Source organism: Artemia sp. Qi Xiang Cuo, chromosome 9 (assembly GCF_049724085.1).
Source record: "Artemia sp. Qi Xiang Cuo chromosome 9, ASM4972408v1, whole genome shotgun sequence".
NCBI classification, from domain to species: domain Eukaryota; kingdom Metazoa; phylum Arthropoda; class Branchiopoda; order Anostraca; family Artemiidae; genus Artemia; species Artemia sp. Qi Xiang Cuo.
The window spans coordinates 64,951,303-64,965,677 of NC_142802.1; the positions used below are offsets into that span (position 1 = coordinate 64,951,303).

Consider the following 14,375-nt stretch of genomic DNA (forward strand, 5'->3'; position numbering starts at 1 on the left):
TGCTCATTTTTGTTTAATGGAATTCTTTACTTTTCTTTGAAAACATATTTTATGGGAAAAGTTTTTTTAATTAACTTCTGTTCGTTTTATATTGACATAGTCTTTTCAGTGAAAAAGAAAATAACACTTTAAATCTTTTCGTTTTTTTAAGGATTTATAGTTTGGCCTGCTATTTAAACACTGGAGGAAAATTTTCAGCAATTTTTAACAACATACACCCATTTAAAAATCTGGCCACAAATAAATAGTACTGTTTAACTTAGTTTGATACCTCCTCTAGTTGACCCGAAATGGAAAACTTGATACCATTTGCAAAAAAATCTGTTTACTTTCTTTGATAGCTTAGATACACTTACACTATTTTGATTTGGTTAAATTTTAAGAGAAGAAGAAGCCCCAAAAGTTTGAACATAATACCCTCAGTCATTCTTGGGATACTGCTGAGATGCCTTATTGGGAATTAGCAGTATCACAGTGCATTTTGATTTGATGTTAAGGCAACATTTAGTTTTTAAACATAATGGGAAAATGGGAGTCGAAGGGGAATTAGTTGCCCTCCAACCACTTTCGACTATTCAAAAGGGCATCAGCCCTTTCTATTTTCAATCGAATGAGCCCCTTTCGAAGTTCCCATGACAACTCCTTCGATACGAAGTGCCCTGGTCTAAACAACGACAACAACAAAAAATATTACTGATCACTTTTGACTATTAAAAAGGGCACTAGTCCTTTGAATTTCAAATCGAATGAGCCCTTTTCTGAAGTTTCTACGACAACACCTTCTATAAAACCTTAAATGCCCCCAGGGCATAACTTAAAACCCTTGCCCTGAGGGCTGTGGCGGAGTATCCTCCTCAAAGACATATTTTCTATCTGTAAATCAACTACGCCGAACAAAATGGCTATCTCAAAAAATTTTTTGGATGTGTTTGGGGGAAGGTGGGGCGTGGGGGGGGGGCTAGTTACCCTCGAATCAGTTCCGACAATTAAAAAGGGCACTAGCCCTTTGAAATTTCCAAATTAATGAGCCTTTTTTGAAGTTTCAACAACAACGTCATCTATAAAAAACCTAATATACCCCCAGGACATAACTTAAAACTCTTGCCCTGAGGGTTTTGGGGGAGTGTCCTTCTCAAAAACATATTTTCTATCTGGAAATCAACTAGCCTACGCTAAGCAAAATGGCTATCTAAAAATTTTTATTGGATGTGTTTGGGTGAATGATGCACGTGGGGGGGACTAGTTGCCCTCCAATCACTTTCGACTATTAAAAAGGGCCCTAGCCCTTTGAATTTCCAATCAAATGAGCCCCTTTTGAAGTTTCTATGACAACGCCTTCTATAAAAACTGTATATACGCCAGGACATAACTTAAAACCCTTGCCCTGAGGGTTGTTGGGAGTGTCCTCCTCAAAAAGATATTTTCTATCTGGAAATCAACTAAGCTGAACAAAATCTCAAAATTTTGATTGGATGTGTTTGGGGGAATGATGGGCATGGGGGAGGGGCTATTTCCCCTCCAATCACTTTCGACTATTAAGAAGGGAACTAGGCCTTTGAATTTCCAATCGAATGAGCCTGTTTTGAAGTTTCTAGAACAACGCCTTCTATAAAACCTTATATGCCCCAGGGCATAACTTAAAACCCTTGCCTTGAGAGTTTTGGGGGAGTGTCCTCCTAAAAAAACATATTTTTTCTCTGGAAATCAACTAGCCTACGCTGAACAAAATGGCTATCTCAAAATTCTGATTGGATCTGTTTGGGGGAATGGGCGTGGGGGGGCTAGTTGCCCTCCAATCACTTTCAACTATTAAAAATGGCACTAGCCCTATAAATTCCAAATTGAATGAGCCTGCTTTGAAGTTTCTACGACAACGCCTTCTATAAAAACCTTACATGCCCCCAGGGCATAACTTAAAACCTTTGCCCTGAGGGTTGTGGGGGAGTGTCCTCCTCAAAAACATATTTTCTATCTGAAAATCAACTACGCTGAACAAAATGGCTATCTCAAAATTTTGATTGGATATGTTTGAGGGAATGAGGGGCATGGGGGGAGCTAGTTGCCCTCCAATCTCTTTAGACTAGGCCTATTAAAAAGGGCACTAGCCCTTTGAATTTCCAATTGAATGAGCCTGTTTTGAAGTTTCTACGACAACACCTTCTATAAAAACCTTATATACCCTCAGGTCATAACTTAAAACCCTTGCCCTAAGGGTTGCGGGGAAGTGTTTTCCTTATAAGCATATTTTCTATCCGAAGATCAACTAGGGTGACCAAATTGTCTATCTCGCAATTTTGATGGGATTTGTGCGGGTGAATGAGCTGCATGGGGGGGGGGGGTCTAGTTGCCCTCCAATCACTTTCGACTATTAAAAAGGGCACTACCCTTTTGAATTTCCAATCGAATGAGCTTGTTTTGAAGTTTATCCGACAGCGCCTTCTATAAATACCTTATATGGCCCCAGGGCATAACTTAGAACCCTTGCCCCGAGTGTTGTGGGGAAGTGTCCTCTTAAAAAAGATATTTTCTATCGGGAAATCCACTATGATCATCAGAATGGCTATCTTAAACGTGTGAATGGATTTGTTGGGGAAAATGCTCGATATGGGGGGGGGGCTATCAGTCCTCCAATAACTTTCGCAAATAGGAAAGGGAACAATTCCTTTGAAAATACAATCAAAATAACCAGTTTTGAAGTTTGTGGGACAATGCCTTCTATAAAAACCTTATATGTCCCCAGGGCATAACTTAAAACCCTTGCCCCGAGGGTTGTGGGGGAGTGTCCTCCTCAAAAACATATTTTCTATCTGGAAATCAGCTACGCTGACAAAATGGCTATCTAAAAATTTTGATTGGATGTGTTAGGGGGAATGATGGGCGGGGGGCTAGTTGCCCTCCAATCACTTTCGACTATTAAAAAGGGCACTAGCCCTTTGACTTTCCAATCGAATGAGCCTTTTTTGAAGTTTCTCCGACAATACCTTCTATAAAAAGCCTTATATGCCCCCAGGTCATAACTTACAACCCTTGCCCTTAGGGCTGTGGGGGAGTGTCCTCCTCAAAAACCTATTTTCTATCTGGAAATCAAATACATTGAACAAAATGGCTATCTCACAATTTTGATTGGATGTGTTTGGAGGAAAGATGGGCGTAGGGGGGAGGGCTAATTTCCCTCCGACCACTTTCGACTATTAAAAAGGGCACTAGCCCTTTGAATTTCCAATTAAATGAGCCATTTTTGAAGTTCCTGCAGCAACACCTTCTATAAAAGCCTTATGCGGCCCAATGGTATAAATTACAATCCTTGCTCTGAAGTCTGTGGGGGAGTCTCCACCGCAAAAACATTTTTTGTATCTTGAAATCAACTACGCTGAACAAAATGGCTATCTCAAAATTTTTATTGGATGTTTTTGGGGGAACGATGGGCGTGGGGGGGCTAGTTGCCCTCCAATCACTTTCGACTATTAAAAAGGGAACTAGCCCTTTGAATTTCCAATCGAATGAGCCTGTTTTGAAGTTTCTATGACGACGCCTTCAATAAAAACTTTATATGCCCCCAGGGCATAACTTAAAACCCTTGCCCTGAGGGTTGTGGGGGAGTGTCCCCCTCAAAAACATATTTTCTATCTGGAAATCAACTACGCTTAACAAAATGGCTATCTCATAATTTCTATTGGATGTGTTTGGGGGAATGATGGGCGTGGGGGGGGGGAGAGTTGCCCTCCAATCACTTTCGACTAATAAAAAGGGCACTAGCGCTTTGAATTTCCAATCGAATGAGCCTGTTTTGAACTTTCTACGACAAAACCTTCTATAAAAAACTTATATGCCCCCAGGGCATAACTTAAAACCCTTGCCCTGAGGTTTGTGGGGGAGTGTCCTCCTCAAAAACACATTTTCTATCTGGAAATCAACTACGCTGAACAAAATGGCTATCTCAATTTTGATTGGATGTGTTTGGGAGAATGATTGCTGTGAGGGGGAGGGGGGCTAGTTGCCTTCCAATCACTTTCGACCATTAAAAAGGACACTAGAACTCTCGATTTGCAATCGAATGAACCCCTTTTGAAGTTTCTACGACGACCCCTTCTATATGGAGTTCCCTACTTTAAAGAAAAAAATAATACACTGTACATTGTGTCAACATTCAGTTTCCTCCTCAAGAAGATATTTTCTATCTGGAAATAAATTACGCTGAACAAAATGGCTATCTAAAAATTTTGATTGGATGTGTTTGGGGGAATGATGGGCGTGGAGGGGGCTAGTTGCCCTCCAATCACTTTCGACTGTTAAAAAGGGCACTAGCCACTCCAATTTCCAATCGAATTAGCCCTTTTCGAAGTTTCTACGACAACTCCTTCTATGCGAAGTGCCCGGGTATGGAGAAAAAAAACACGCATTGTGCCCACATCGTTCTTTACTTAGGCAGCGCTAGCGCGTTGCCTATGATTTGATCTTCTTATGTAACTATGCCATTTTTTCTAGTAACGGGCATCACATTAAAAAAAAAAGACGCGAGTGAAATATTAGCCCCCCCCCCAAAAAAATGAAGCCAAAACATTAAGCTGAAAACATGTGGGACAAAACAGTTTGAAAAGGCGTTGTTTTTTTTCTGAAGGTGTTCTGTTTTTGAGAATCAATATGTTATTAAGGTTCAAGTACTCAAGGTCAGTTCACAAGCCAGGTTTTTCACAAGCAGGTCTTAAACCGGTCCAGCGTACTCTATGTAGGCTACTCTCTCCTTTAACTGTTTGTAAAAACGTTCTGGAAAAAGTTGAACTGCCGACGACTTTATACACCACTCACAGTCTTTTGGGTGAGCTAGCTTGTAAACTAGCCATATGTAATTACATTAATATGTGCAAAAGTTCCAGTGGCACTGGTCTTGAAAAGGCTGGACGAGCTTGTAATTCCGGATATGATTAGTATTAACAGCAGACGACAACCCACGGTTTACACCCACCGCCTAGCTGACTACTAAGAATGTGGGAATTTTGTGTGTACTCGACTACTAGCATGCTCGCTGTAAACTCAACGTGTACTTAAGGCTTTAGTATTTCAATTTTACGACCGAAAAATGTTGTCAAATTTAATGAATTGCTTTTGTTTAGTTATTTTAATAGTTCAACGTGGCAGCTCCGACGAAAATGTCATATTACCCTAAGAATCTCTTAATTTTAAAACTACCAGACAATATACCAGAAAGTTTTTTTTTCAGGTATGAATAGACCTAAACCGGATCCAAAAGGCAAAAATGATTTCATTTTCATGTTATTATTATTAACATCTATTATTTATTACTATTATTGTTATAGATTATGTATATTATAGGTTTTGTTATTAATATTATTATTATTATTTATATCTGTGTAACAACTAGTTTTTAGAGTTGTTGTTTTATTTTCCCAGTTTTCACTGTAGAATATTTGGCTGAAATAAATATGTTTTTTTTTTCAAGGATATACTCCAGCTCAGGGACTTGAAGACTGGCAATCTGATCAAAGAGTATAATTTGGACATGGGCACAATATCTGGCTTTTCAGGAAAAAGAAATACTCCGAGTTCTTTTTCAGCGTCACGTCATTTTTGTCTCCCACGATTATTTATCAAGTTGATATATCGAAAGATGCAACTGCTGAACCTAAGGTGTGAATTTTGATTATCTTTGCCTATCTGAATCTAATATCTTCGGAATTTGAAAAGAATTGTCCTGTGTGATGCTACGATTAGGTATTTTTGCTGCCTAGTTTCTGACAAGAATATGTTATACATTGGGGATATCGAGTATATAGAATGTTGGCTTGTTTGGCATGTTAAAACGCTAGTGAAGTGACTTAGGGCTTGTAAAATGCCACTACAATATGTGCGTAGGCCAGGTCTATCTATATGAATATTTGTGTATATATGCATATTTTTATATTAAGGATATCAAGTTCATAGAATGTTGGCATATTTGGTATGTTAAAATGCTTGCAAATTGAAGGATGGCATGCATGATGCCATTTTGAGATGTTTGTAGACCAGATATATATATATATATATATATATATATATATATATATATATATATATATATATATATATATATATATATATATATATATATATATATATATATATATATATATATATATATATATATATATATATGTATATATATATATGTATATATAACCCCATGACTGAATATTCAATTCAGTCATGGGGTTGTAAATCATCAATTTCAGTCGAATTAAAATTTCTGGTGTGAATTCAATTCCTTCGTCCTGTTTATCACGGTTGCAGCAACAGCTTAGTAAACAACGTTCTTCACAGAGTCATAACATCTTAGACCGAGCTTCGTTCTGGTCTGATACTCGTCACACTGCAGGCTTGTATGATTATGATTCTTGCTGTCGCTATGTTAATTTTGTTGTAAACCAGTCCAGCTGCTTTGAAGCGAAAATAATACTATTGATGAGTGTAAAGAATGAACCTAATTGGAATACCTCACGATGTTATGAAGTCATCATAGGTTGGACATGGTCACCCTGAAAAAAAAAGACTTTTCCCCAAAATTATGAACTATCTTGTTCCTTTTTTATGCCAGAAAGCGCCAGTGTGCTAATCTTTAGAAAAAAAAATATCGAAATTGTTTTCGAGAAAAAATATACTTATATTTACACTCAATTATTTCTCGTTTGATTTAAAAAAAAGTCTAGGGTTCTTTACTTTAGCATTCAATTCTTCTTTCCACATAATATTATACGTCCCACGTTCATTTTCAGGTGGTAGCCGAACTTCCAAGTTTTGTTGTTGTTTAACACAGAAAAATACTACGTACAACTCACCGTAATTAAAGACAGGTTTATGTATGGTCACCCGAAACGCTGGTCGCAGTTGAAATTGTTGTCGTTATTATGTACATCCAAGTTGACCTTCAAGGTATTGACTAGGCTTCAGATATTGACTTGTTTCTCGTCTCGTTTTTGGTGACTGGTTATTAGTTTTATCACCACTAATCCCAAATCGAAATAATTGAGAATATTCTTTGCATCAGAATCGATTTAATTTTTCTTCATTTTTATTTTTCAAACAAAATTAATTGTATTTTATGTTTCTAATTGTTGTGCGAATAGCATATCCATTACTTGTACTTATTGCAAGTCTCTTCCTAAATTTGTTTCTTCCCAACTTTTCTTTTTTTCTCTTTTTTTCCACTCCTCTTTTCTCAACAAGTGTCTTCCCAACTTTTGGGCAGTCTTTTTTCAGGAATGTATTGATTTTTCTATTTATTGCTTCTCGTGACCATGTTTTCCCTTGCCAATGTAAATGTGCTTTTTTCCCTCCCCATTTGTTTAAATGTTTCAGGTATCCGCTCCATCTTTGTGGTTAAGAACAACCTTTTCAGAAACCCCCCGTTTCGTTTCAGCAACGGGTGTTACTATACTCGCTACAAATATCCGTTTTTTTCCTTCATCAAATACATGTTTAGAAACTTGTATTTCAAAAACAGGGTTAGTAAACACCGGGATTCAGCCCTAATGCTGAAATTTGCATCTGTATTTTTAAGGGAACATTAGAATTTATGATTTGCAACTTCAATTTAAATAATTTCAGTTCAACTAAATTTGGATTCAAATCAAACAAGTTTTGGTTTTGACTCCACTTATATTGATAGCTAGCCAGACATCTATTGAGCCTAAATTAAAGTATTTGTCCTTGTGTGCGGTGGATGAAGGGGGGAGGGAGGTCAAAATTAAAAAAAAAACATTTTTGGACTTATTCTCCTTTGAGAGATGCCATGAGTAGTATTGATTGGAGAATTCCTCGCCAGGATTACCTTAGATCTAGATGTAGTCGCAAATGAGTAATGCTAGTGACTCTAAATACTAGTACTAGTAATTGTACCAGTATTATGTGTAATACTAGTACTAGTAATAATAGTAATAATGTGTAGTAGTAATAATGTGTAGTAATAATGTAAAACTAGTAGTAGTAATAATGTGTAGTACTAGTAATAATACTAGTAAAATGTGTTTCTGGATTTGAATCAGAAGAATCAAAGGGTTTTGAACCCAGATAAAAGGATTTTTCCTAAAAGGACGGGGTGGGGTGGGGTGGTGTGGGATTACAACTAAAATACTCTCAGACCAGCTATTTTCTCAATTTGTCAACAGATAGGAACCATGATTAATTACGATGGACTCGGCAAAAACGGTCGTGTTAGGCGTATTCAACGTAGGAGTAAAACTGGCTGCACTACTAGTAGCAGTTTTAGAGCTAGATTTGAATTAAATTAGCATGTTCCAAAACCAACATTGGTGAAATCTCATTATTGCTAAAGTCTCACTCTGAATGAAATCCTAACCTAGCCCAAACTCCTCTACACTGAATTAAAATTATTATAATCTAAATTTTGGTTTAAAAAAAAAAAAAAAAGTCTTGAACTTTCAACATCTCCTCAGTAGTCTGCTCTGTCATCGGTACTTGTATTTTTATGTCGCTTTAAATTATTTTATTCAGCTATATCCGTCAAGACCATCTGAGATTAACGTTGATTAAGCTGAATTATACTATCACATTGTGAGTGTTTGTAGATAGAAAAACTTGTTTAAAGGCATGAGAAACATGTGGAAATAGGGAAAATTTTCCATTCTGAAGCAAGTTTAGATCATTCTGTGAGAAAAAGTCTTAGCTCTATCATACTTCTGCTTCAGTAAATGGATTGATATGGAGCCAACAAATCCTGTGGTATAATAATCTTGTCATACTACTATACAGCCACAGATGTCACAGATGTGGAACTGCCACAAAGCTGCGTGTTACACAAAGCTTAAAGTCTTGCTGAAATAGGTATAGGTCTCTATAAAGTCTCTATAGCGGAAAAGTATAGGTAGTTAAAGCTCTCTTCCGACGTATAATTAAAGTTTTACTCAACATTTTCTTGAAAATATTCTATATTCTTAGACTAAAATCTCATTAGAAATTGGTGGAATATTAATCAAAAAAGAAAAATTTTATTTCTAAGCAAGTCTGTGTGACTCTTCAAAAAAAAATTAAGCAATATCATAATCGGTCTCGGTGATTGGATAGATATGAAAATAATAAACCCTATAATATAAGTATCTTGGCCTTATAGTGCAGCTTAAAGGTGAAGCCTTGTTGAAAAATTACTTCTTTCACAGGGACCATAAATGCGTTAAAGTTCCTTTTATCAGATGCCCATCTGTTTTTGTTCCGTATTTTGTATAGCGTGTCTTAAATATTCAACTTTCATTCTTTTTTAGGTTATTCGTGTAGTCACTTTGGATAAACTTGATAGAACAAAATTTATGACGAAGCAAATTTTCTACTCTAGTAAAGATGGCACCAAAGTACCCATGTTTATTGTACATAAAAAGGTAATTTCTTCTTTTTTTTCTTTCTCTCTTATCTTGTTTCTAGAATTTATCTTTTGCGGCATGAATCCATAACAAAGTTTGGTAATCAGTGATAATTGTAGTGAATAATTGGGATTCATATGGTATATTCCCTGCCAAAACTTGGAAAACTGTCCTCTGATCCACGTGGAAACAGGTAACCAAATTAGCGGAAAAAGGCTCATGAAAACCAAAAGCTCGCTGATGTATCCAACCCGTTTTCATATTGGGTTCTAAGGGGATTTGATGCCATAAAATTATTTTACGAGCCTCAGTGGCAGCCGACTGTCTCAAAGACAAATGTCCATTATTAAATTCTCTCAGGGGAAAAGCCACCATTGAGAGCTGTTGAGGATCTGCGACTTGACTATGTATTTATTTAAAAAAAAGAAATATTGTGTCTCCTGTGTCGGCAAGGTCTTGGCAGCACCACAGGGAACTCCAAAAGCTGCCAAATTGGTCAAATAATATTAGAAATTGTCAACGCTGCCAAATTGGTCAAATAATATTAGAAATTGTCAACTTTCATAAACATTTTAGTTTAAATTAAACAAAGGAATAAATTAAGTGGTTAAATTAAAATCTTATGTTTTGATTATAATAACACTATAATAAGTCTTAGAAATAACAAATGGTAAAACAACAAGGAATTAATAAAAGACAGTGAAAGCTTTTATGTAAATCAATATTTAGGTTTTATATTTAAGAGCCGTGGGACAAAAACTTCTTCTTTTGCCTTGGCTTATATTTTGTCATTACGGAAGATTCCCAAACCCAATTGGGTTTGGGTCAAAATCCCAAACCCAATCATAATCGCTATCATTTTCAATTTTGACATGTTTTGATTCTCACGGTCTAGGTTGATTTTCATTGATTCACTCACATGTTTGGTGTCGCATGTCTTCTAACCGCGTGTGCATTTGCTCTTCATTTTATTTTTGTCACGCCGCCGCTTTTCTTCTAACCGTGTGTGTCTCTGCTCTTCTTTTCCACTATTGACTCGCTCAATTTCTCGGTGTCGTATGTCTTCTAACCACATGTGTCTGCTCTTTATTTTTATTTTTAACACGCTCTAATTATCGTCGTAATAACTTCTCCAGGATTTCTGAACTGACTTGAACTCCTTGTATTATGCTTGTGAACACTTGAAAACGGTAAAAAAAAAGACCGTTAAAGCACTTGGGTGACAAATTATTTTGGTACTTAGACATAAATAGAGCATTATAAAATTTCACCTGACCAAACATTGGTAATATCTTAAGTTCAACATAACTGGACCTTACTGAAGAACGTTTATCTACACCCGTCAGCGCTTTAACCACTTTATTTTGAAGAATTCTCAATGGATGCAGGTGAACTACGAATTTAGGAGACCATACAGTAATACAATATACTAGCTGAGAATACATGAGAGAGAAATAAAGTGTCCTTAGGATATTATCCGGGAAACTATGCTGAAGTTTGTTTTTTTATCATTCCGATGGTATGAGAAACCTTTTAGGAAACATGATGAGCATGATTCTTGAAGCTGAGGCACTCAGCCAGTACAACTCCAAGAAACTTCTCTGATTTCGCACATATGACGATGTTTCCACTTAACTGTGTCTGCTCAATCCAAGGATAATAATCGGGGCTTCTACCATGTATTACCAAGGAGCTTTTCTTGTGGTTTAAGTTCAGGTTATATTTCATCCATTTTTCAATGCATAGCAAATAAATTTTCAAAAGCTTTTTAGCTGCTCCTTTTCTGTCCTAGCAGCCATCGTATAATGAATATCATCTGCAAACCCCGGTAAAATAGCCTGAAGCGAAGAAACTTCCCTAGCTGACAGATCACAGCTTACCAGACTTGTCCAAATCATCAATATATGTATAAAAAACAATAGGGGGCCCAGAACTGATGCTTGGGGAACGCCACATTTTGCAAAATATGGCGTTTAAAGAGAACATACATGACCTGACACAGCTCATTTTTTTTCTAAGTATTTTCTGAAATTTTAAGTCTGTGGAAATTTCAGCGTCATTTCTACTCTGATAATTTGTTTTTAAGTTTTAATGTTGCTTCTTACTTTTAGTCGAAAAAAAATTTATTAGTTTATGATTGTTTTTCAAATAATTCCGGAAATACATAGAAAATTCCCCAAATGAAAATTCCTCCCGCAAATCCCACCCCAGAAATTTCCCCCGGACAATTCACTCCTTGCTGAAAATCTCCCCTAAAATTTCTTGCGGACAATTCCCCTGAAAATTCTCCCTATTTTCATTTGAATAAAAACTTGTTTATGTTTAATTTCTGATCATTTTTCAAATCATGCCGGAAATTACCCCCTCGTAGATAATATGCCCCAAAACATCCTCCCCCCCCACCCTCCGATGGAAAAATCCTCCTCGGACATTTCTCTTCGTGGTGAAAATTTCACCTATAACATAATCTCCATGTGGAAAATTCAGTAGCCGTAGAGAAAGTAAGTTCTGGCAAATTCCCGTCGAAAATATCAGTATATTTTTAAATAACAAATACTACATGTAAACAATGGGCAAACCGTATAACATATAGTTCATCCCTCAGAGGCTCATGTCATCTCAATAAGCAAAGTTATTGGACCTTTCAGCTATGCTGAACGAAATGACTATGTCAAAATTTTGATTGGATGTGTTTGGGGAAAAAGGGGCGTGGGACAGGGGGCTAATTGTTCCCCAATCTTTTGTTCAATTAAAAACAGCTCTAGAACTTTCAACTTTCGTCTGAATGAGCCCTCTCCCGACCTTCTAGGACTATTTGCTCGATATTATCACCCCTGGGAAAAAAGAAAACAAGCAAATAAACCCGCATTCATGATCTTCCTTCTGGCAAAAAAGAAAAATACAAAATTCTGCATTTTAATAGGTAGGAGCTTAAAAACTCTACAGTAGGGTTCTCTGATACGCTGAATATGCCGGTAGAATTCTCTATAAGATTTTATGAGTTTTGGGGGAAGTTTCTCCTCTTTTTCTAAAATCGGACAAATTTTCTCAGGCCCGTAAATTTTGATGGATAACACTTAACTCAATGAATTAAGTTTCGCTTTTTTTTTCAGGATCTCAAATTAGATAGCTCCACTCCTACACTTCTTTATGGATATGGTGGATTCAATATAAGCATGAAGCCAAGCTTCAGTGTTTTCCGTTTAGCATTCATACATGACTTTAATGGTGTCTTTGCCTTGGCGAATATTCGCGGAGGGGGGTAAAGCCTTTATATATATATATATATATATATATATATATATATATATATATATATATATATATATATATATATATATATATATATATATATATATATATATATATATATATATATATATATATATATATATATATATATATATATATTATTTCTTATTTCTTTCTTTCTTTCTCTACGGATATGGTACTTTGAGACCCACTAGAAGAAGTTATTCAGTCTATCAAACTGTTGCGTCGCTCCTGAAAAAAAAATCGACATTTTTTAGGAAGAAAACATTTATCTGATTTTTCAATCCATTTCCCATTTATGTACACTGTTTTGTTCTGTACAATCAATTGATAAATCTAAATCAAGCGAAAATAGGGAGGGATGGTTTTGTAAATCGTTCCTAAATTAGCAAAACTGTGGGGGGTGCGCAAATTCCTGCCAGGGCGTGCCTCTCCTTAATTTTTACCTCAAGATCCTTTGATTCTGGTCCTATTCTTTGGGTCTTTGGAAAACTGCATATATTAAAAATATACCCTCAAAAATGTATTGATCAAAATACTATAATTATATAATATCTTTGGATCTTTTCAAACTCTTAGGTTTTTTTTTAAATAATTTTTTAGACCATACTGGCTCAGTATGACAAAACAAGAAAACGAAGGATAACGAAGAAAAACGAGGTTGTCAATAGGCAATGATAAAAGAAGAAAAATGAAAATATTTTGGCCAAGACTTCCGCTAAACCAACCTCGGTGCAAAATGTCTGACTGGGAATAACCCTGTTTTTCGTCTTTATCTTTCTTTTTCTTTTTATCCTTGATTTTTGTATTCTTTCTGTTCCTATCTTCTTTTTATTTTGCTTTTGTTTTGTCCTTCGTGAATTTTGAGGTTTTGTTAAATAATACACACCTCCTATTTCCTGGATTTATTTTTGACCTGCGTTTTCGTAAGTTGTGGAAAAAGCCAAGAGCCTCGTCTTTAAAACCAGGTCGTCCGAATTGACCTTAAGCTTTTACAAGCCATGGTGGCATAGAGGAAGGTGTATTTCGATAATCATTCAATAGTGTAAGATTTATTAAGGAAATTGCGAATTAAGCCTTAAAGAAATTGTAAAAAAAAGCATTTAAAACGATAAAAGATAGGTGCCACTTTACATGAGACCCAAACGATAAACTATTCAAACACTGAAATAAAAATATAAATAAACCAAAAAACGCGGATTCAGCCACATCAAGCAAGGCCGATCTAGAGTTACCGGATTGACATTTACCTTTAAAAAATACACTAGTGAATTTCTTGTATCAGGCACAACAGAGAAGGTAAAAGAATTAAATGGCTTGCTATCTCAAATAGGCGCAAGAAACCGCTGGCTTTTACGAGTAATTTTATTTTTTAACGAGTTTTTAAATTTTTTTTGGTTGCTATGGGCCAGGGTTCGTTCTTTACTAGGATGCAGCTACCGCTGGGACCATGATTAGTATCTTTTCTGCTTACTCTTTATAGACTTGTATAGTCTAAAATCATTTGCATCTTGGCGTTTGGATCAGGAATAGAACATGTCTGTAGCTCGCTATAGACTGTTTTCTTTGAAGAATCCTTCGATATAAAGGTTGGATCGGAAAAAAAGCAGGCTGAACATGATCATGATCATTGCAGCAGAAGGTAATTTAGTGAAGCGCACGAGAGATGATAATGTATAATAACTTTAGAGAATGTTCAAGACTGGTGGGAATAATGATTATCCTTGTTTTTCCCCA

General features: G+C 36.0%; 1 protein-coding gene across 1 annotated transcript in view; it reads left to right on the forward strand.

The window, feature by feature from the left end:
* The window catches only part of LOC148948938 (prolyl endopeptidase-like), a 104,680-nt gene that overhangs the window by 70,552 nt on the left and 19,753 nt on the right, over positions 1-14,375 (forward strand). The window contains 4 exon segments of the mRNA XM_089094840.1: positions 5,459-5,552; positions 5,555-5,646; positions 9,270-9,383; positions 12,479-12,627. Of these exon segments, the coding sequence (XP_088950966.1) occupies positions 5,459-5,552; positions 5,555-5,646; positions 9,270-9,383; positions 12,479-12,627 (449 nt within the window).